Source organism: Martes martes (genome assembly GCF_963455335.1).
Source record: "Martes martes genome assembly, chromosome: 13".
In the NCBI taxonomy this organism is placed as follows: Eukaryota; Metazoa; Chordata; class Mammalia; order Carnivora; family Mustelidae; genus Martes; species Martes martes.
In genome coordinates, this window is record NC_137901.1 from 86,671,882 (window position 1) to 86,694,970 (window position 23,089).

A 23,089-nucleotide genomic window follows, 5' to 3' on the forward strand; every position below is an offset into this window, starting at 1 on the left:
GAGTGCTAATGAAAATGCTGGAAAAGACTAATCAGTTTGCATACTTAATGGACATGTTTTTTGCTATCAGTCTAATCACAAAGTTCCATTGGTCTGCCAACCCTGTTTTTCCTGTAAAGTGAAATGGTGTGAGATGTGCAGACCATGAGCATCCCTAGGAATGCGTATATGGTGCTATAGGAGAAATGGCTTTCCTTAAGCAGGGGTGACACCTGCTTCTGAGAACTGTTCTGTATTACAGTTATTATTATAATAGTCATTCCATGTGAGTGGGGGAGGGAGGGAACCTTTATTTAGTATGTTTATACTTCTAGGTATTGTTTGAATTTTCCACAAGCAGATACCTTTCTTGTAATTATTTTTTAAAAAGATTTTATTTATTTATTTGACACAGAGAGAGAGATCACAAGTAGGCAGAGAGGCAGGCAGAGAGGGAGAAGCAGGCTCCCCGCTGAGCAGAGAGCCTGATGCGGGGCTCGATCCCAGGACCCTGAGATCATGACCTGAGCCGAAGGCAGAGGCTTAACCCACTGAGCCACTCAGGTGCCCCCCTTTTTTGTAATTAAAACAGTCACCTCGACAATAAGAGGTTCTGATTTGGGTAGTTTGGGAATCAGCTCTTGGAGTCTGCCGTTTTAACAAGCTGGAATAAAAGGGTAGAAAAGAGGCCTGTGGGTTTACCTGTAGTGCAGAGAGTAGGCTCCCTTCCAAGGGCCACCAGCTCTCGTACTGCAATTACAGTCTCTTAAGCAATCACATTGTGGTTATAAACTTTCTGAAACAGTAAGCTGTGGGGGTTTACGCATGGTGAGAGGGACCAGCTCGCTTGGGGCGAATCAGCTCCATCCCTACCTACTTGCGGAACCGTGGACCTTTTACTCTTGACTCGTCCGTCACGTGGGGATAATGGTAATACCATCTCAGAGAGTTCCCATGAGGTCCCGTTAGTTAACGACAATAAAGTGTCTAGAACAAAACCTGGCACATGGTGGGGACTTAACAAGTGAGATCTTCTTACACTGATTAGTTGAAACTTAAAAACCTTACAGAACAGTCTTCGAATTTGGTTCTTAGGACAAAGATATTATCGAGGCCGTCAACCACATTGCAGACTGCTCGGGAAAATTTAAACTGTTAGAGCATGCCTTGCGTGATGCGAAGATGGTGGAGACGTGTATCGTGAAAGAAAAGCAAGATTACAAGCAGAAATTGAAGACACTTAAAGTTGAAGTCAATAAACTGAAAGGTAAGGAAGAGACGTCAATGCAAGCATTTCGTCTTGGGCACGTATTTCTTCATCTTGTGGTTGAGAGGTCTGTTGCAGGTCTTAGATCCTACCGTGAAATGTTCATTTCATTTGTACAGAATTATGCTGCAGTTTGCATGTCATAAGAGGTAAATAACAGACTTGGGGCAACTGTACAATGAGTCATATTTTTAAAATAAGCTGCCTTTGCTGTACCAGTTAGCTGTTGTTAATTTATGCTTCATAACAATCAGCAACAACATCTTGGTGCCATGTCAGCCAGAAGCATCCGATAAGTGTATGTATCAGCCCAGGGGGGATTGGCTTATCCCGCTTGGGCTCAGCTGAGCTGCTGCTCTGGGGCAATTCTGCATCTTGTGTCTCACTTCTCGCCAGTAGGCTGGTCTGGGCACTTTCCCTGCCCCCCGTGGTGAAGGCAGAAAAATTTTTTTTCAATTTTTTTTTTTAAGATTTTATTTATTTACCTCACAGACAGGGATCACAAGTAGGCAGAGAAGCAGTTAGAGAGGAGGCAGGCAGAGAGGAGCAGGCTCCCTGCTGAGCAGAGAGCCAGGTGCAGGGCTCCGTCCCAGGACCTGGGATCACGACCCCGAGCCAAAGGCAGAGGCTTAACCCGCTGAGCCACCCAGGCGTCCCTTTTTTTAATCTTTTAAAAAATATTTTATTTATTTATTTGAGAGAGGGAGAGAGAGCCCAGCAGGGGGACCTACAGGGAGAGGAGATGCAGACTCTTCACTGAGCAGGGAGCACAACACCCGGCTTGATCCCAGACCCTGGGATCACGACCTGCGCTGAAGGCAGACGCTTTACTGACTGAGCCACCCAGGCGCCCCGAGAAAGGCAGAAACTTACAAGAAGCAGCAGGAACACCTGGCTGGCTCAGGTGGGAGAGCAGGGCAACTCTTGATCTCGGGGTCATTGAGTTGGAACCCAACCTCAAATGTGCGGCTTACTTAAAAGTAGATGGATGGATGGATAGATGGATAAAAAAAAAGAGAAGCAGAAACATGCAACGACCCAACATACCCTCCCTCTGTTGGCTAAAGCATCATGTGGCTAAACCCCAAGTCAGGCAGTGGAGAAATATCTGTCCCTCTGGGAGGAACGCAGGGAGGGATGAGGGACCGCCACTAACACGATCTGCCAGGGTGGCTTTTGGCACATGTTCTATTTTTGAAAATTCCTTTTGCATTCTCCTTTTCTATTTTTGTTCTCAGAGTAACTCCATGATTCATTTCCTCCTAAGTAATGTTACTTGAAATTTTATAAAGAAGGGGAGGCTAGGTTTACCAAATAGGTTAGTCCTGTTCATGTGAGCGTGGATATAGGTGGTGCAGTAAGAGCTTACACTTGCCTGCAGAGGGCATGGAGGTGGGTCCACTTTTCTCTGGCCCTTCCCGCCCCGGGCAGAGTCAACGGTCATCGTGTGAGACGCGGAGACAGATTCCTACTGTGTGACAAGCAATCTTAGAATGACAAAGTCACGTTTTGGTGGAAGTTGCTCTCACCTCTGACCATAGTGGGGTGCCTCATTGTTAGGAGGTTGGGGGAGGGGGAACAGTTAAGGACCCTGCAGACCGAGAAGGCACTTTGAGACTGAAAAGCAAAGGGGGCCACTGCGTGCTGTTTACATGGAGTTTGATTCAGGGTAACTTACTGATGGGGGGATCGGACAGACCATGATCCTGGTGCTACTCTCCGCCAAGTCCAGACCTTAATCCACAGCTTTTATAGAACGGGGGGCTTTGTGGTGAGGTCAGAGGGTGGTTATCTAAAGTGGTGCCGTCTGTGCACTACGGGGAAGATCAGAATAAGCCTTCCCCAATTCTGTTCAGGGCACGTAGGCGTGAGGGAGGTCATTGCACAGACATGAACAGGATGGAGTCGGGATTTTCAGCACTCCTACACCCTGAGCCCCTGAGTTGCTATTGAAATTGCAAAAGTTTATTACGGTCAGTTTAGAAGACTCAGCCTTCTAAAATCTTATGATGCCCTGACTTGTGGCAAAATTATACGTTTTGTCTGTGTTTGTAGCTTCATCTAAAACCATAATCACACTATACACCCCTTGACAGCAGAGACAGACTCTGTCATCTCTTTAAAGGACAGCAAGGTAGTGGACAGTGAACGAGAGAGTGAGGGCAATCAACTCAGTTTGGGTGGATGGGGACAATGACTTTGAGGAGAACATTTGAGCAGAAGCTTGGAGGGCGGGAAGAACTAGCCATGTGACTATCTGCGCCTAGAACCTTCCAGGCAGAAGGAACAGCAAATGCCAAAGCCCTGGGTGGGTTTTGAGGTTGGGCCATGTTCAAGGAACAGAACAAAAGAAGGGGCAGAGTGATGGGCCAAACCAGGCCATTTGGGGCTTCGGGGTAATTTGGATTTCATCCTAAGAGTGTTAGAAGGGCTTTTAGGAGAGAAGTGACATGAGGAGATCTTTTGCGCTTTTTTTTTTTTTTTTTTTTTAAGATTTTTAAATTTATTTGTCAGGATAAGCAGGGGGAGCAGCAGGCAGGAGAAGCAGGCTCCCTGCTGAGCAAGGAGCCTGATGCAGGGGTTGATCCCAATACCCTGGGATCATGACCCGAGCTGAAAGTAGCCGCTTAACTTAAGACTGAGCCTCCCAGGCATCCCACAGATTTTTTTACTTTTAAAGGATTGCCCTGGGGCGCCTGGCTGGCTGAGTTGGAAGAACACGTGACTCTTGATCTTGGGGTTGTGAGTTTGAGCTCCACATTGGGGGTTGAGTTTACTTCAAAAAAAAAAAAAGCCCTGATCGCTCTGTGGGCAATAGGCGGTAACAGGAGAGGCATGGTTTGAGCAGAGGGACCAGTCAGGGATAGGGAAGCCTGACAAGGTCATTGCCAGGGATGCCGCGAGGTTTGGATGCGGGACAAATGCCGGCTACAGCTCCAAAGGGACTTCACATTGGGGTGCCGAGGGCATGAGAAGTCCTCGCAGTTTATATTCTTCTAGCAAGTAGTATTTATTAAAGGACTTTTGTTTTCTTCTATTTGTGAAGAGGATCTAAATGAAAAGACAACAGAAAATAATGAACAGCGGGAAGAGATCATTCGCCTCAAGCAAGAGAAAAGTTGCCTGCACGATGAATTGGTTTTTACTGGTAAAACTAGATCATTAATTTAAGTGATTGAATAGTTCTATGATTGTAGCCTAAACGTTCTGTGGCACAACTATAAAGGAATTACACCTCTCTCAAAATAGTAACTTTTTAAATACACTTGGAGGGACCAGGCGGGACCAGGCAGGGAATATTAAAGTTGTTATCATGCCTCCCAGCTAACCCTGTTTCCTCTTATATAAAACGAGGAGCTACCTTCCCTCTCTTCTAGCGTGAGTGCGTGACTACACTTCTCACTGAAAACGTAGTATGTGTGCTTAAAAATCCATTAAGAAAGGATCTTATGATTTGAAGAAGGAAGGATGTTTGTACTTTTGCAAATACTAGGTAAAAATTGGGGATTCAACAGTTTTCAGTTTTGCAAAGAGATCGCCTGTGATTACAGTTGGAGAAATGCAGATGTGTTTTATTATATCAGCATGAACCTGAAGTAGTAATGTTAAGGATGAATTTTTTTCATGATTAAAAATAGCAAATTTATCAATAGTTTGCCTCGGGCCCCTTCCAGATAAACGTAAAAATTGCATTTTTTCTCCCCAGCCACATTCTCCCATACTGTCCCTTACACACCCCACTAGTTTCTGCTAGTTCAGACCTCTCCCTGTCTGCTCCCACTTGAGAATCACTGATTTGTAGATCTTGTCTCTGTCCCCACTAGCCAAATTTTATTAGGCTTTGTATTTAGTATGAGGAAAATCGTAGATTTGGAGGTGAAGTTCCAAACAATTAATTAAATTGATATTTTTGGGGTCTAGTTATATAGACCCTCAATGTCCTTCCTTCTAGGAGGAGAGCGCATTTCTATAAGCTAAAGGGCAAAATGCATTATTAACATTTTTTCACATAAAATAGAATTCTTAATTTTCAGGTCATGTGATAAGGATGGGGGAAAATGCAGTTTTCTACCATTAGAGGTCACTATTTCTGTTATTTCTAGAATGCTCTCTCAAAGTTACTCTATTACTAAAAATACATATTTAAATATGTGTATTTATAGCTTTACAGTTGATTTACAAAAAATCTTTGGATCAACTTTTGTGTGCCATGAAATCTGTTAGTTGCTAAGAAACTCCTAGGCTCACAGAAAATCCATTTTGTGGGGCACCTGAGTGGCTCAGTCGTTTAAGTGTCTGCCAGGGTTCTGGGATTGAACTTCACATCAGGCTCCCTGCTCAGCAGGGAGTCTGCTTCTCCCTCTCCCTGTCAAATAAATAAAATATATATTTTTTAATATTTCATTTATTTATTTGACAGAGAGAGACACACAGCAAGAGAGGGAACACAAGCAGGGGGAGTGGGAGAGGGAGAAGCAGTCTTTCCGTCCAGCCGGGAGCCCAATGCAGGGCTCTACCCCAGGATCCAGAGATCATGACCTGAGCTGAAGGCAGATGCTTAAGGACTGAGTCACCCAGGCACCACTCAAATAAATAAAATCTTAAAAAAAAAAATCTATTTGTGAAATAATGTTTTTAATCATTTCCTAAGCTGATTTTCTTTTTTTAAAAAAGATTTATTATTATTTATTAGAGCAAGCGAGCACATCAATCAAGGGAGGGGCAGAGGGAGAGAATTTTCAAGAAACCAAGATTTGAACACTTAACGAACTAAGGCACACAGGTGCTCCCAAGCTGATTTCTTAAATACTTTTTCTACTCATGCCACGTCTCAAAACAATTTTTGTATGTTTAAATTATAAAAGTGAATTAAACCTAAAATAATTTTATTTTTAAAAAAATGTTATTTATTTGTGTGAGAGAGAGAGCACAAGCAGGAGCAGTGGTAGGCAGAGGGAGAAGCAGACTCCCTGCCGAGCAAGGAGCCTGATGTGGGACCCTATCCTGAGACCCTGGGATCATGGCCTGAACGCAAAGCAGATGCTTAACTGACTGAGCCACCCAGGCATCCCAAGCCTAAAAATAATTTTAGAAGGCTTAACATGATAATATGCTGTCAGGTGCTCTGGCTAAAATAGTGCATATTTTATTTGAAGCTGGAAGATGTCTTAAAAATACACTTTTCTGTTAAGTTCAAAACTTTTTCCCCTCTCATTGAAGATGAAGCTCTTCACATAAATAAACTTAGAGACGGGGCACCTGGGTGGCTCAGTGGGTTAAAGCCTCTGCCTTCGGCTCGGGTCATGATCCCGGGGTCCTGGGATCGAGCCCCGCTTCGGGCTCTCTGCTCCGAGGGGAGCCTGCTTCCTCCTCTCTCTCGGCCTGCCTCTCTGCCTACTTGTGATCTCTGTCTGTCAAATAAATAAATAAAAATCTTAAAAAAAAAATAAACTTAGAGACATGTTTCATATGTTTGTACATAACTGCTTATAAGAAGTTTGCAAATAAAGCAAGGATACCGGTTCACATTTCTGGGGCCCTGACAGTCCTGTCAGTGAGGCCCCATGGGATCGAGTGATTGCCTCCGTTCTCCCAGGCAGTAAAAGGTACAGCCTTGGCCAGAATGTGGCAGCTGCAGACTTCCAGGCCCCTTTCCCCTGCACTGTCTTATTCAGGCTGCTTGCTCAGACATCCATCCCTCGTGTACAATACCTCTTTGTTTTCTGTGACCGCTTTGTGAAAATAGGCAGCCCCGCTCCACTTGGATCTCTCAGCTAAACCCAGACATGCAGAAAAGTATCTCATCTAGGAAAACATTTATATTTACAGTGGAGTTGCCTCTTATGCAGAAATAGATTATTCTAAAGTCAGATTAAGGCAAAACTCAGATGTTTAAAATTACCCTTGAGCTGGGCCTGGCTGGCTCAGATGGTTAAGTGTCTGCCTTCGGCTTGGATCATGGTCCCAGGGTGCATGGATCGAGTCCCACATCGGGCTTCCTGCTCAGTGGGGAGCCTGCTTCTCCCTTTGCCTGCTGCTACCCCTGCTTGTGCTTTCTCTCTTTCTCTGATAAATGGATAAATGAAATCTTTAAATAAATAAATAAACAAATAAATAAAATTACCCTTGAGGGGTGCCTGGCTGGCTTGGTGGGTGCAGCATACAACCCTTGATCTCAGAGTCATGAGTTTGAACGCCACATTGGGTGTAGAAATTACTTAAAAATAAAATCTTTAATAAACAAATAAAATTATCCTTGAACTCCAAATAAAGTAGTTGGCTTTTGTTTAGGGGCCATACTATATTCAAAACAAGTATCTCTAAACACTAGGAATTAACACCCAGCGTGTCACAGTGCTGTTAGTACGAGAGGGAGGTAGAACCGAGACCAGGAGAGAGTCACAGATGCCTTGTGGGCATTGCTTCTACTATTAAAGTAGCTGTGATTCCTTTTTAAGATTTTTTTCTTTGTGCTTATGATTGAATTCGTAAACTAAATGCAGCTCTGCATAAATAATACAAATCTGTTACATTTATATGCTCTTATTACGGCATTGACTCATGTAATGCCAAGAAATAAATTCAGAATTGAATAGAAAAGATGGAGTAGTTTAAACCTGGCCACAGGGCTCTCACCGTGCTTCCCTTCATGTTTTCGATTTTGTGCACAAGGATTACCTTTGAAAGCGAGGTGATACTACACACCCCCATCAGAAGGGCTGAGCATGAACCACATTGGGGAGAAGAGGTGCTGTGCACAGACCCCTGTCAGTTTCCTCTGCCTGGTCCCCTGACCACAGGCAAACAGAACAGCAGTCTAGTGGAGTTGCAAAGTGCATGCCTTTATCCTTAAAGGTTTTATGCGATGCCCGGTTGTGAAGTGATAATAAAAATGTTTATGCTTTTTCATTCATGAAAAAGGACATGTAAAGAGTTTTATGAAAGAACCATAGATATGTTATAAATTTTTATTTAGATTGAATCAGATTTACTTAAAATTTATTCATGTAGAGGGTTATTTTTTAAGATTTTATTTATTTAAAATATTTGACAAAGAGATAGCAAGAGAGCACAAGCTGGAGGACAGCAGAGGGAGAGGGAGAAAAAGGCTTGATCCCAGGACCCCAGGATTAGGACCCAAGCCAAAGGCAGACGCTTAACCAACTGAGTCACCCAGGCATCTCTCATTTATCAAGTTCTGAAATCGTTTTTAGCATATGGCTTTCTCTAGCTCTAGTTAGCGGGGTGTCCGTGTTTCAGCAAAGTGTTGATGGTCTTTGTAAAAGAATGAAGATTAAAAAAAAAAAAAGATTTTATTTATTTATTTGACCGAGAGAGACACAGCGAGAGAGGGGACACAAGCAGGGGCAGAGGGAGAGGGAGAAGCGGGCTTCCCACCAAGCAGGGAGCCCGATGCGTGGCTCGGTCCCTGGGATCATGACCTGAGCCCAAGGCAGATGCTTAACGACTGAGCCACTCAAGCGCCCCAATAATGAAGTTTTTTTTTTTTTAATTCTCTTTGCTCTCTCTTTGCATTGAGAAGAATTGAGTGCATAACTGTGTATTCAAGAGAACTCAGAATCTTACCTATCAGGTGAAGCCTTTTCAAGAAATAGGAAGTCTTTAAAGGAGTGCTGGGCAAATTTATCTGCTGTGCGGGCACTTTATAGACAAAATTGTCTTTGGTCTTTGGTCAGTGACATATAGAGGAAGGGCCTGATTATGAGATTATATCAGACTGGCTTGCATACTGGTAAAAATCATGATTTTGGTTTTTTGTCCCTTGTAATGTTCATTTTTTTCTGTTGTTAGAGGTAGTATGTTGTTTGGGTTTTACAATCAAAATGCATTCATAAGTTACTCATGTAATGTGAAAAAAATTAAAAATTAAAATAATACGTATTTTATCATGCCCCCCCTTAAAAAAAAGAGAGGAGAATAATTGTCATTAATCCTCCCATCCAAAAAAAGCTTCTTTAAATACTTAGGTGTGTTTGCTCTCGGGCTTTTCCTGTGTGTTTGTGCATACAAAACGTACATTGTGATTTGATCATACAGTTGATACAATTCTGAATCCTTTTTTGACTCAGCATTAATTATATTGTGAAAATTTTCAAATTTGGTTTAAGATCTAGTCAGAATCACAGATTAAAGCTCTTCCCAGCCGCACATTTTGCAAATTTTAACTTTAGGAACAAGGGGGAAACAAGTTACTGGAACATTAAATTTTTGGAAATGAAGAGGTTTGTGTTGATATGGCTGATGAAAAATATTTTAATAACATTTGTTCTTAAATAGCAGAGAGAGAAAAAAGGAAAGATGAGTTACTTGATATTGCAAAGTCAAAACAAGAGCGCACAAACGCAGAACTCCATAATCTGAGACAGGTACGTCCCCAATTACACTGTTCTTACTATTTGGGAAGCTTTTATAAACAAACATCAAATAAGGAAAAGTATGTGTCAGTTTTTGTTTGTCGTGCTTTTGGAACCCTAACTACGTTAAAGGTGTGTCATATTTAGCATAGCTGATAGGGTCTTGCTTTTGGAAATGAAACTAGTGACACTAACAAATCTGAGTGGTAACATAGGAAAAATAAGAGCAAACATATTTAGAATATTTCTCTATCACTGATCTGTTTTAGCATTTGAATGTTGCCTCAATATAGTTTTGTTGTCACATCTTATTGATTTATCAATATCTATGGCAGATTTATGTAAAACAACAGAGTGATCTGCAGTTTCTTAATTTTAATGTGGAAAATTCTCAGGAATTAATACAGATATATGACTCAAAGATGGAGGAATCAAAGGTTCTGGAGTCCAGGTAATCTTAGCAAGATGCTATTAGTATGATCTTGTATTTTATTTTATCATTCAATCTATTAAGTACTTACTATGGGCCGGTATCTATTATCATTCCTTATATGGTAGGAAATCCACCCATATGAGCTACTAATTGTCATTATGATTCCGGGTTGTAATGAGACCTGATCTTAGAATTTTAGGCCTGATCCTGATTTTAGCCTCTTGATAAAAGAAATACATTAGCCTTATTTGTATGTCTGTTGTGTACAGGCTTTGAGCTCAAGCAGAAACCAGAGGTGACTCATTTACTCCTTCGTGAGGACTCTGAGTTTAGTGTTGAGCACTCACTGAGCTGGGAGTGGGGAAAATAAAGATACAGAGGACATGGTCCTTGCGTAAAAGAGATAGCACCAACAAATGGCATAAATAACTGTAGGAGTTCAGCTAGCCGAGGGTGATCTCTGCTTTTAGCTGGATTTTCCTGTTTTCCTTATTAATAGGAGACTCCTTTTCTTGCTTATAATAAGCGGTGTGTGAACTAAATTGGTTTCTGTAAAGTTAAAATATAAATATATGAGGTGTGGTTTAATTTAATAGGCGTGTAACTGTCCCACAGTTAAATTTAGTCTACTTTTCCAAGCAGAAGTATACAAGAAGTCCTGAATGGGAGCAGGAATTAGGGAAGTTCCCGGCCACTAGGTGTGACCATGTAACCACGAAGGCTGACTGCCTGCAGCTCCTTTGCCTGGTGGTAGTTGTAAGAGCCGTTGGAAGGCAGGCAGTGTGACTGTTGTGCTGGGCTTCCTTTTCTTTCCTGGCCTTTGGCTGTGGGGGGTGTTGACACACTCTAGCTTTGTGTGCCGGCTGCTGCTGCTGCGGGTACATACCACACAGACCGAGTGCCCTCACAGGCAAAAGCCTCTACCATACTAGATTTTCCCTTCTCTATACATTGTTGCCCCTGAGAGGCCCTTGGGCTAGGCAAGCCAGGTTGTTCTTTAAGAGTGTAAGATGAGGGGCGCCTGGGTGGCTCAGTGGGTTAAGCCTCTGCCTTCGGCTCAGGTCATGATCCCAGGGTCCTGGGATTGAGCCCCGCATTGGGCTCTCTGCTCAGCCGGGAGCCTGCTTCCTCCTATCTCTCTGCCTGCCTCTCTGCCTACTTGTGATCTCTGTCTGTCAAATAAATAAATAAAATCTTTAAAAAAGAAAAAAAAAAAAAAAAAAAAAGAGTCTAAGATGACCTGTGCCCTTTCAGGAGGTGGGGGTTGAGTTTTCGAGGGCTCAGAACTCTCCAGATTTGAATGCCTAAATACAGAATACATGGGACATGAGGACAGTTTATGAAAAGGCTTATCACGTTTGTATATATTCTTTTTTTTTTAATTTTTATTTTTTTATAAAGTTTATTTTTTTAAAGATTTTATTTATTTGACAGAGATCACAAGTAGGCAGAGAGGCAGACAGAGAGAGAGAGAGAGGGAAGCAGGCTCCCCGCTGAGCAGAGAGCCCGATGTGGGACTCAATCCCAGGACCCTGAGATCATGACCCGAGCCAAAGGCAGCGGCTCAACCCACTGAGCCACCCAGGTGCCCCTGTATATATTCTTAATTTTCATTTTATGCACACCTGTCATTCTTACTTTAAACCAGTTTTCAGTATGTCGCTATGTAAATATCTAGCAGGTAACTGGATGGTCGTGAGTGCTGTATGGTAGACATATTTGGCACTTTCCACTGTGTCTCTGTCCCTTGAATCTCTGTCCCCTTTCAGTCCCGACTTTACCTCTGTTTACTGTGAAACTAATAGAATTACGAAGGGAACAGATCGATCAACAAGTATTTACAGAACACTAAATGTTTGTGAAAGGCTATCCTAAAGTGCCAGGAGGATTAAAATGCCTCTACATATTAAGAAACCTAGTAGTCTGTTGAAAAGGCAGGACATATGCATGAAAGTTAGCGAACGATGTAGTTATGATAGGAAGTTCACTGCATGATTAAGTAGATGATACACATAGTAAAACGAGGACTGTGGTGTGGACAGTAAGCGTGGTGGGAGTTGAGGACGGGGAGGGCAAAGTGAGCGTGTGTGGGCTTGTGGTCGGAGAGGCTTCCTGGAAGTTGGGCTGAAATCAGGCTCTACAGAAAGAATCCACGTTCTCCCTTACGTTTTCATTTCAGACAAATGGGTCTTGATAGGATTTAGCTCAGTGAATGAGGTTTGGGTGAAGTATCTGGAGTGACAGTATCAAGTGTATCTTACAACTTCCGTTTTTTGTAACACCACCATAGCAGAGACATGTGTTTGTCAGACCTTGAGAATCACCGCCCAAAAGTCGACATCAAGAGGGAGAAAAATCAGAGGTCATTGGTTAAAGATGCAAAATTTGAGACCACGTTCCCGCAAAATCGGTCAGACAGGAGCCCCTGTGATGTGTGCAAAGAGAAGAAGCGACAGGGTAATCCTTCGTTTGGGGAAAAAAGTGTATTTGCTGTCTCATCTCTGTTTACAAAAGACTTACTGGAGAAGCAAAAGTCTTGGTCTCTGGGAGGAAAAATGCAGATCGAACCAGAAAACCAAAGTAGATTGTGCAAGATCCACGCAAAGTCACCAAAAGGTAATGGGATCGGGATTCAGAATGAAGAGAAACAACTCTCCGAAACATCCATGTCATCTGATGAGAGACAGTGGCATGATGTCAACGTGTACCTGGGCCTGGCCAGCTGCTCCGGTTCCAGACAACCAGAAAAGCCGGATGTTGAAAGTCAAGATGACATAGAAAGGTCTGGAGTCTCCTGTTGCCATAAAAATGAAACCTGTCTGGGGGAGAGTGACATGTATGAATCCAAGTGCTGCCACCCGAGTAACTTCATCATTGAAGCCCCAGGCCCCATGTCTGATATGGAGTGGATGAGCATTTTCAAGCCTTCTAAAGTGCAAAGGATTGTTCGCCACAAATCTGTGTGTACTTGTTCGGAAAGTGCCGGTGGGAGGAAGTACAATTCCGCCACGAGGTTAGTGATGTTTTGTACTGGGCACCGCCAGTGCTGGGCGGTGGAAGGGGTTCGGTCGGGCTGCACGCTCACTGCTCAACGGAGAGCAGCGTTTGCAGACACAAGTTGTGCGGGAGGGACCCGTTACTCTCTTCATCAGCACGGAGGCTGTTGAGTTTTCCATTGTGAAGAGTTTGTACCTAGAACAGCTTCTGAGGCAAAGGTTTTGTTTGAAAACAAAGCTGGTTGTTATGAGTTGGGTAAATATGTTAGTTTTGTTTTGTTTTTTTTTAAGAAAACAACAGCAGGGTTACTTTACAGGGTAGAATGCTGCTCTGGGGCATTCCTCAGCCCTGGATCCAGTGTGAATTGATAAGCTTTCCGTGCAGAGTTCACAGTCCCTAGACCCCAGATAAGAACTTTGCCCGCAGCCTCCCCAGCACCCCCACAACTGCACATTTAAATGTCCAACTGCTTTGGCCTTCCTGTTCCCTTTAAGTTTCCCAAATTTTCTTATATTTTAAAATCATGCAAGAAAAAGAATATTTGTGGGGCACCTGGGTGGCTCAGTGGCGAAAGCCTCTGCCTTCTGCTCGGGTCATGGTCCCAGGGTCCTGGGATCGAGCCCCGCATCGGGCTCTCTGCTCGGCTGGGAGCCTGCTACCCTCCCTCTGCCTCTGCCTGCCTCTCTGCCTACTTGTGATCTCTGTCTGTCAAATAAATAAATAAAAATCTTAAAAAAAAAAAAGAATATTTGTATGTAACAAGTTGGTAAAAGTTAATAGTTTTTTTAAGAGAAGAAAATGGATTAGCTATTAGTGTAGGCTGCATTATTTGGACTCCTCTTACTGTTAGAATTGCTGAATCTTGTGGTGGAGGGCGCTGTAATAATGTCTGCTATTTTTAAATAAAACCTAGCTCTTCGATCTTCAATTACAGAAAGGACAGAGTTGCTATATCGAGAACCTATTTTAATCCTCACACTGACTGTCCTAGGACTTGATGATGAAAATTTCTTCTGATATTTTCATCGTTTGGATTTTTCTTTGGCTCTTTGAGCAGTCTCAGTCATTTAAAAATCATACAGATAGTTATTCTGTCAGTTGTGAAGTTAAAAAAAAAAGTTGTCCCACTAAATGTTACCTGTTCGTATTTGTTTTTTAAAGATTTTCTTTAAATACTTGGAATAGGAATAGGGCACAACTGCACATTGTTCACTACTGAACACACATATATTAAGGGAACAGTTTATGGTAGGTTTGTTTTTGTTTTTGTTTTTGTTTTTAAAGATTTTATTTATTTATTTGACAGATCACAAGTAGGCAGAGAGGCAGGCAGAGAGAGAGGAAGGGAAGCAGGCTCCCTGCTGAGCAGAGAGCCCGATGCGGGGCTCGATCCCAGGACCCTGGGATCACGACCTGAGCTGAAGGCAGAGGCTTTAACCCACTGAGCCACCCAGGCGCCCCAGTTTATGGTAGTATTAAAAGAATAGTGCACATATATTAAATTTAACATACGAAACAAATTCAAATTTAAATTTGGAGTTTTGTTTCAAGACCCTTTGGACCTCCCTGGCTCGAAATAGTCCAAGCAACCTGTGCTGCCAGCAAAGGCACATGCCAAGACATCACATGACAAATACGTGATTAAATAGAAAAGATAATTGTGTTTTCCTAGTTTTCCTTAGATTATAAGAACTTATTGTGTACCTGCTCTATTATCAGACCACCATTCTGTTGGACAGATAGGGGTTTAGCTGTAGAGGGAGAAGCCGCGGCAGCCGGTTCTCCTTCGGTTCCAGGGAACGTGGGAGGAAGCGGCTCCAGTGCTTGTGGTCTGTTCCAGAACGGCCTTTGCAGGTCACTGCGCTCTGAGCGCACCTTTAAAGAACACACCAGAAGCTTGGCTGCATGTGTTCTCTACTACTGAGGACCCATAGGAGAATTAGTAGCTGACAGTGCTGTTCTACTTTCACAAAAGGACTTTTCCAAAGCATTAATAAAAATCAACTTCACAAACCAAAAACCCCAAGTTTTTACAAGTTTAACCTATGTTGGGGCGCCTGGATGGCTCAGTGGGTTAAAGCCTCTGCCTTCAGCTCAGGTCATGATCCCAGGGTCCTGGGATCAAGCCCCGCATCAGTCTCTCTGCTCAGCGGGGAGCCTGCTTCCTCCTCTCTCTCTCTCTGCCTGCCTCTCCCCCTACTTGAGATCTCTGTCTGTCAAATAAATAAATAAAATCTTAAAAAAAAAAAAATTTAACCTATGTTAATTTTTTATCCTCCCTTTTAGATGCTCCTGTCCCTTGAACCTTCTTTTTTGTTTTCTTGCTTTGGGAAGGGGGAGGGAAATTATCTGTTCTGTTGTTAACCTTTCAACTAAGAATTCTGATTTATGGGGCGCCTGGGTGGCTCAGTGGGTTGGGCCTCTGCCTTCTGCTCAGGTCCTGATCTCAGGGTCCTGGGATCGAGCCCCACATCGGGCTCTCTGCTCAGCAGGGAGCCTGCTTCCCCCTCTTCTCTCTGCCTGACTCTCTGCCTACTTGTGATCTCTCTCTGTGTGTCAAATAGATTTTTTAAATCTTTAAAAAAAATTTAAAAATTAAAAATTAAAAAAAGAACTCTGATTTAATTCTTACTGCACAGTGTATGCATTAATGTATACCATTCTACTCAAGTGTTCTATTCAAATCTATAATGTTCTACTCAGACTTGAGCTTCTTCATTAAAAAGGAAAAAAAACTTTTTTTGGGGGGGGTCCTCTTGATACTTTTAAGTATAAGAGTATTGGTGATGTATGTCTGATATTAAGATGTCTGCTTCTGTTTGGTTTTATTATTTATAGTGAGCTAATTGCCATCCAGCATTCCCACTGTTTGGGTTCTTCAAAATCTGCCCCTAGAGAGGATGAGAAATTGATAGAGACAGAGCCCTCTTCAGACGCAAAGAACTCACCTAAGATTTTGTTATTCAACAAAGAGGCACCATCGTCCAGTGACAAGGTTTGTATTTTGCTTAGAAATACCCAGCTTACGGGGCACCTGCGTGGCTCAGTGGGTTAAGCCTCTGCCTTCGGCTCAGGTCATGATCTCAGGGGCCTGAGATTGAGCCCCACCATCAGGCTCTCTGCTCAGCAGGGAGCCTGCTTCCCCCTCTCTCTCTGCCTACTTCTGATCTCTTTCTCTGTCAAATAAATAGAATCTTTAAAAAAAAAAATTACCCAGCTTATTCAAGCAAAGCTCCTCCTCAACAGACTTTTAATTCTTCTGTAGTACTGCTTTTTAGTGTGCTTAATTTTGGTCGTTCTTCAGTTTTGTTGTTTTTTAATTATGGGATTTTAATGATATCATTTAACCAAAGTCAGAGTTCCCTTAAAATATTATCCTATAGATTACAAGTCTGTTAAAATGTCCCTCAGGCCATCCAGGTGATTGGTAGATACATATATACACACACACATATATTTTGTTGTACTTTATTTTATTATATATATATATTTTTAAGATTTGTTTCAGAGAGAGAGAGAGAACAAACAGGGGGAGTGGCAGGCAGGGGGGAAGCAGGCTCCCACTGAGCAGGGAGCCCAATGTGGGGCTCGATTCCAGGACCCTGGGATCATCACTTGAGCCAAAGGCAGAGGCTTAACTGACTGAGCCACCCAGGCATCCCACACACATATATTTTAAACATAACAAAAAAGGAAGGCTATAACAAGCAATATGCACCTACATTCAGATTTAACATGTTTACATTTTGCCATATTTGCTTAATTTTTCTTGTTTGAGAAATAAAATGTAGATAAAGTGTGAGTCCCCTGCCCCCTTCTCCCACCAGTTAATCACTATCCTAAAGTTGCATTTATGCTTGTTCTTATACTTTTACTACGTAAAAACATATTTAAGCACTACACAGTGTTGTTTTGTGTTTAAAATGTACACAGATGGGGGCACATGGGTGGCTCATTTGATTAAGCCTCCCGCTCTTGATTTCGGCTCAGATCATGATCTTGGTGTCCTGGGACTGAGCCCCACACTGAGCGGGGAGTCTGCTTGAGATTCTTTCCTTCTGCCCCGCCCCCTGCTCTTGAACACTCACGTGTGTGCTCTCGCTCAAATAAATAAATTCAAAATAAATTAAAATAAGGGCGCCTGGGTGGCTCAGTTGGCTAAGCGTCTGCCTTGGGCTCACGTCGTGATCTCAGGGTCCTGGGATCGAGTCCTGCATTGTCAGCCTCCCTGTTCAGGGAGGAGCCCGCCTCTCCCTCTCCCTCTGCTGTTCCCCTGCTTATGCTCTCTCACTCTCTCTGTCAATAAATAAAATCTTTAAAATAAAATAAAATGGCACCTGAGTGGTTCAGTGGGTTAAAGCTTCTGTCCTTAGCTCAGGTCATGATCCCAGGGTCCTGGGATGGAACCCCGCATCGGGCTCTCTCCTCAGCCCGGAGCCTGCTTCCCCCTCTCTCTCTGCCTGCCTCTCTGCCTACTTGTGATCTGTCAAATAAATAAATAAAATCTTTAAAATAAAATAAAATGTACATAAATGGTAAAATACCATTTCTATCCTTTTGCAATGTGATTTTTTCCAACTTTGTGACTATTTTGTGGTATTTATCCATGCCGATACACAAAGGCTTATTAGTCTCTTCATTTTGATTGTTGATTGACATGTAGTCCATTGATCTGAATAAATCAGTTTGTGCATACCCCTCCATGGTCAGTGAGGTTGTTATGATTTGTTACTGTTACGGGTGAGCCAGTCAGGGTCTTTGCCATAAATGGGACCTTCACTGCAGCCCTTTCACAGAGAAAATAAGTTCAAGTGAACTTAATTACTTTTGGTGTTATTTGAAGGAGAATGTTGTGCTTTGAAACTGATCTGAGTTCAAATCCTTGTCTTGCTTTGTCTTAGCTCAATGACCTGAATAGAATGATTTACTTTCTTTGAGCCTCAGTTTCTTACATGCCAATATGCAATAGTAATGTTACAGTTGCTTGGTCTAAATGTGATTCTACAGGGCCTGGTCCCTAACAGGTATCTGATGAGTGTTCTTTTTGTTAAAAATCGATTCTACCAAGTGTTACCTAGAATCTGGAGCAACACGGACTTTCATTCACTGGTGGGGGGCGGAATTCATTTGGGGAAACACTTTGGTAGTTGCTTAAGAAGTTAAATATATACCTGCCATATGACCCAGCTATGCTACTGCTAGAGGAATGGAAACATGGCCACACGGGGACTTGCATGTGAATATTTAAGCAGCTTTATTTGTATTAGATTAAAAACTGGAAACAAGGGGCTCCTGGGTGGCTCAGTCGGTTAAGCATCTGCCTTCGGCTCAGATCATGAACCCAGGGTCCTGGGATCGAGCCCCACATCGGGCTCTCTGCTCAGCGGGAAGCCTGCTCCCCCCTCTCCCACTTTCCCTGCTTGTGTTCCATTTCTCGCTCTGTCTCTCTCTGTCAAATAAATAAATAAAATCTTTAAAAAAAAAAAACTAGAAACAAATACACATCATTAGTTAAAGAGACAAACTGTGGTGTATCCATGCAATGGAGTACTTCTCAGGAACAAAAAAGAATAAACTGCTTACGCGTGCGTAACATGGGTTAATCTCAAGATAATTTTGCTGAGCGAAAGATGCCAGACGGACGAAAGGATGAACATGTTTATCTAAAATTCCAGAAAATGCAAACTAGTCTCTGGTGACAGAAAACAGATCAGTGTTGCCTGGGAATGAGAGGAGGGACTCCGAGGCCAGAATTCCAAAGGAGCATAGGCTTTGATGAATAGAATCCCTTTCATTGTGGGTGTGGTTTCAGGTATTTGCTACTATCTTTTTTAGCTCTCATGAGACCCTTTTTTCAATGTTTGTACCTATTTTTCTGAAGCAGTATATGACATCGCATACTTACATTCTCCATATATACATATATATTTAGGTGTGTGTGTATACACGTGTACACACACAGAGATCGTCTAGATCCAGGTCAGTGGTGATCATCTTTGTTCCTGGAAAATTAGAATTAACTTTTTTTTTTAAGTAGGCTCCACACCCAGCGTGGAGCCTGATGTGGGGCTTAAACTCACAACCCCCAAATCAAGACCTGAGCCGAGATCAAGAGCCAGATGCTTAACTGACTGAGCTACCCAGGAACCCCTAGAGTTAACTTTCCTTAAGTTTATTTTTTTTTAAGATTTTATTTATTTATTTGAGAGAGTGTGAGAAAGGGAAGGAGCAGAGGGTGAGGGGGAAGCAGATTCCCCACTGAGCAGAGAGCCCAAAATGGGTCTTGATCCCAGGACTCCAGAATCGTGACCTGAGCCGAAGGCAGATATTTAACCGACTGAGCCATCCAGGCGCCCAGAATCAACTTTCCTTAGTGAAAAAATTAGTCTAGGTATCTTGGAGTGTGGTTGTCATGCTAAAACTTCATATACCAAAGTTGAAAATAAACAAGAACAAACTAAGGCACATATCCACTTATTTTAAAAAGCTTACAAGCTTTTAGTGTCAAAGCTACATTTTGCCAGTATTTTGGCTAACACTAATTAGCAAGCTAATTATGGCTTTAGAAAATTGATATAAGGGGGTGCCTGGGTGGCTCAGTGGGTTAAAGCCTCTGCCTTCGGCTTGGGTCATGATCCCAGGGTCCTGGGATCAAGCCCCACATCGGGCTCTCTGCTTAGCAGGGAGCCTGCTTCCTCTCTCTCTGCCTGCCTCTCTGCCTACTTATGATCTCTGTCTGTCAAATAAATAAACAAAATCTTAAAAAAAAATTGATGGAAGAGAGCTAAACAATGCCTAGGATTTTTTTTTTTTTTTAAAGATTTTTATCTTTAATCTTTACACCCAGTGTGGGGCTCAAACTCATAACCCCAAGATCGAGAGTCAAATGGTCTACCTACTGAGGTAGCCAGGTACCCTAGCCTACAATTCTTTTCATCACATAGATATTACTTAATTAGTTGTAAGTTCTGTTGAAGTCAAATTATTTAGCCAAGTAGGTCTTTTTTTTTTTTTAATTCATTTGTTAGAAAGAGAGTCCACTCAACTGAGAGAGGGAGAGAGAGACTGAAGCAGACTCCACACTGAGTGGAGAGCCTGACCTGGGGCTCGATCTCATGACCCTGAGATCAGGACCTGAGCCAAAACCAAGAGTCAGATGGTTAACGGACTGAGCCACCCACGTGCCCCTAGCTAAGTACGTTCTCAGAAATAAATGGAATTTGGCTGTTGTAGTACTTAATGCCCTGCTTTGATATGTAATGCCTAAAGTCAGAGAAGTATTAATGGGGAGTTAACATTTGTGTTTATAACGTTGTGCTTATAACCATAAACATTTAAAAACGCTTCCTGATTCCTTGAATGCTTACGTTGTGTTGTCTTCCCAGGATGACTTTTCGCCCACAAGCAAGCTTCAGCGTTTGCTGGCAGAGTCTCGCCAGATGGTTACGGACCTGGAGCTGAGTACTCTGCTCCCCATCAGCTCCGAGAATCTCAGCAGCAGTGCCAGAAACGTATGTGCTTATTTTTCTTTTGACCCCATTTACGTATCTCAGTATTCCACTGAGTACTCATCAGCATACATCACGGGTCAGGATCCCATCCATCCCATAAAGGAAAAGTTCCTTTATGTCTCTGCGGCAGTGAGGTAGCACGCTGGTTTCAAAGATGAGCAAGGAATCACATTCAAAATGTCACTGCACTCACACTTCCTCTTTCTGATCGCCTGGGTGCATTGGGGATATAAAAGGTATACATCTTACTATAGAAAACTTCAAATACGGAAGTAGAATATTACAGGGCACCTGGGTGGCTCAGTTGGTTGGGCATCTGCTTCCTGTTCAGTGGGGCGCCTGCTTCTCCCTCTCCTCGGCGCCCCTCTCCCGCCTTTGCGCACTCTCTCTCTCTCTCTCAAATAAATAAATAAAATCTTTAAAAAAAAAAAAAGTATCTCTTAAGGGGCACCTGGCTGGCTCAATCAGAGAGCATGTAACTTTTGATCTCAGGGTTATGAATTTGAGCCCCACATTGGGTGTAGAGATTAGTGAAAAAAATAATAAATTCTCTCTTAATCAGTGACAGGTCCTTCCCGATCTTTCTTCTTACTTCTTCCTCTTTCTTCTTCTCCTCCTTCATTTCTTATTTTATTTTTAATTTTTAAATTTTTATTTCTTTTAAAGATTTTACTTGTTTATTTGACAGAGAGAAAGCACAATTAGAGCAGCAGGTAGAGGGAGAGGGAAAAGCAGGCTCCCTGCTGAGCAGAGAGCCTGATGCGGGGGCTCGATCCCAGGACCCTGGGATCATGACCTGAGCCGAAGGCAGAGGTTTAACCCATTGAGCCACCCAGGCGCCCCTCCTTCTTCATTTTTTAATGCCATTTATTTGTGGAAGAAACATTGGGTCATTTGTCCTGTAGAATTTCCCACATTCTGGGTCTTGCTGACTGTCCTCACTGTTATTTAACACATTCCTCTATCCTGCATGATTCCTAGGAACTGGTATTTAGATCTAGTGACTTGATTAGACTTGGGATCAAGTTGGGGTTTTTGTTTGCTTTGGCATCGCTCTTTCACTGGTGATGTCGTCTGCTGCCTATTCCTTTATATCAGGAGGATCCTAATATCTGGTTGTGCCACTTGTGGATGTAAAGCTTGATCAAAAATTTGTCAGCCTGAACTTTTATTATCATAAAGTTCACATAATGATTTTAGCATTCTTATATTATTATTACTTAGATCTATTATTTCCTTTTTATTATTTTTTTAATTTTTAAAAGATTTTTATTTATTTGAGATAGAGCAAGAGCAGGGAGGAGGGGCAGGGGCAGAGGGAGAAGCAGGCTCCCCGTGGAGCAGGCAGCCTGATATGGGGCTTGGTTCCAGGAGCCTGAGATCATCACTTAAGCTGAAGGCAGATTCTTAACCCACTGAGCCACTCAGGTATCTCTAGATCTATTATTTCACTAGGAATTGCAAAATAGTCATTCTAAATCTGTCAGTCCTTCAGGGAGTGTTTTACGTGTTAATTTTGATTGGTTTTTCTAAGCACAATAACATTTCAATAGCAGGGGTGTAAGTTGCTTTGTGGATTTTATAGCCTTAATGTAAATAGGAAAATAATGTTGAACTTGAAATCAGTATACTTGGGCTCCATTTTCCTAAACTGTAAAGTAAGAGCTTGGAATTGATGCTTTAAATTTAAGAGACCAGGTGTTGGGTTGGGTGTGCTGTGTGCATAAAGATAACTTGAAAGCCATCAAATTAAACTTTTTTGTATCCCTAACTAAAAAACTACTTTTTAAATTTAAGAGACCAGGTGTTGGGTTGGGTGTGCTGTGTGCATAAAGATAACTTGAAAGCCATCAAATTAAACTTTTTTGTATCCCTAACTAAAAAACTACAGTAAAAAAAAGGTCTGTTAAGAACCTGGAATGCTTCTTTTAAAATCAACTGCTTGTAGACTTTAATGTGTACATGCTCATTCTTTAATGAAAACTAGTCCATGGGGCGCCTGGGTGGCTCAGGTAAGCGTCTGCCTTCAGTTCAGGTCATGATCTCAGGGTCCTGGGATTGAGCTCTGAGTGGCTCCCTGCTCAGTGGGGAGTCCCTCCTCCCAGCTTGAGTTCTTTCTCTCCCTCTAGGAAAGAGAGAAAGAAAGAGAAAGGGAAGGAAAGAAAGAAAAAACTAGTACAGATCACTAGTTCAGTAAGTTTAGGCAAATGTATACATGCTCACATAACCAACATCCCAGTCAAGATATAGAACATTTCTATCACCCCAGGAAAGTTCCTCCATGATTTTTGGAATGAAGCCATCCCTTATACACACCCCAGGAAACAACCAATCTGATTTTTATCATGAGAGAATAGTTTTGCCTATTCTAGAACGTAATATAAATGCGCTCATACAATATGTGCTCTTTGTCTAGCTTCTTTCAGTAGAATTGAGTGTGTCCATGTTGTCGTAAGTGTTGGTGCTTCACTCCTTTTTATTGCTGATTAGTATTCCGTTGTATGAATAGACCACAGTTTGTCTGTTT

At 42.4% G+C, this 23,089-nt stretch overlaps 1 protein-coding gene across 2 annotated transcripts in view; it reads left to right on the forward strand.

Annotated features, from left to right (window-relative positions):
- Positions 1-23,089, forward strand: part of CCDC62 (coiled-coil domain containing 62) — a 43,804-nt gene that overhangs the window by 9,440 nt on the left and 11,275 nt on the right. For both annotated transcript variants that reach the window (XM_080821411.1, XM_080821412.1), the window contains exons 5-11: positions 1,075-1,246; positions 4,293-4,394; positions 9,545-9,633; positions 9,957-10,072; positions 12,345-13,067; positions 15,890-16,046; positions 20,437-20,562. In XM_080821411.1, the coding sequence (XP_080677537.1) occupies positions 1,075-1,246; positions 4,293-4,394; positions 9,545-9,633; positions 9,957-10,072; positions 12,345-13,067; positions 15,890-16,046; positions 20,437-20,562 (1,485 nt within the window). The remainder of the gene's footprint in view (positions 1-1,074; positions 1,247-4,292; positions 4,395-9,544; positions 9,634-9,956; positions 10,073-12,344; positions 13,068-15,889; positions 16,047-20,436; positions 20,563-23,089) is intronic.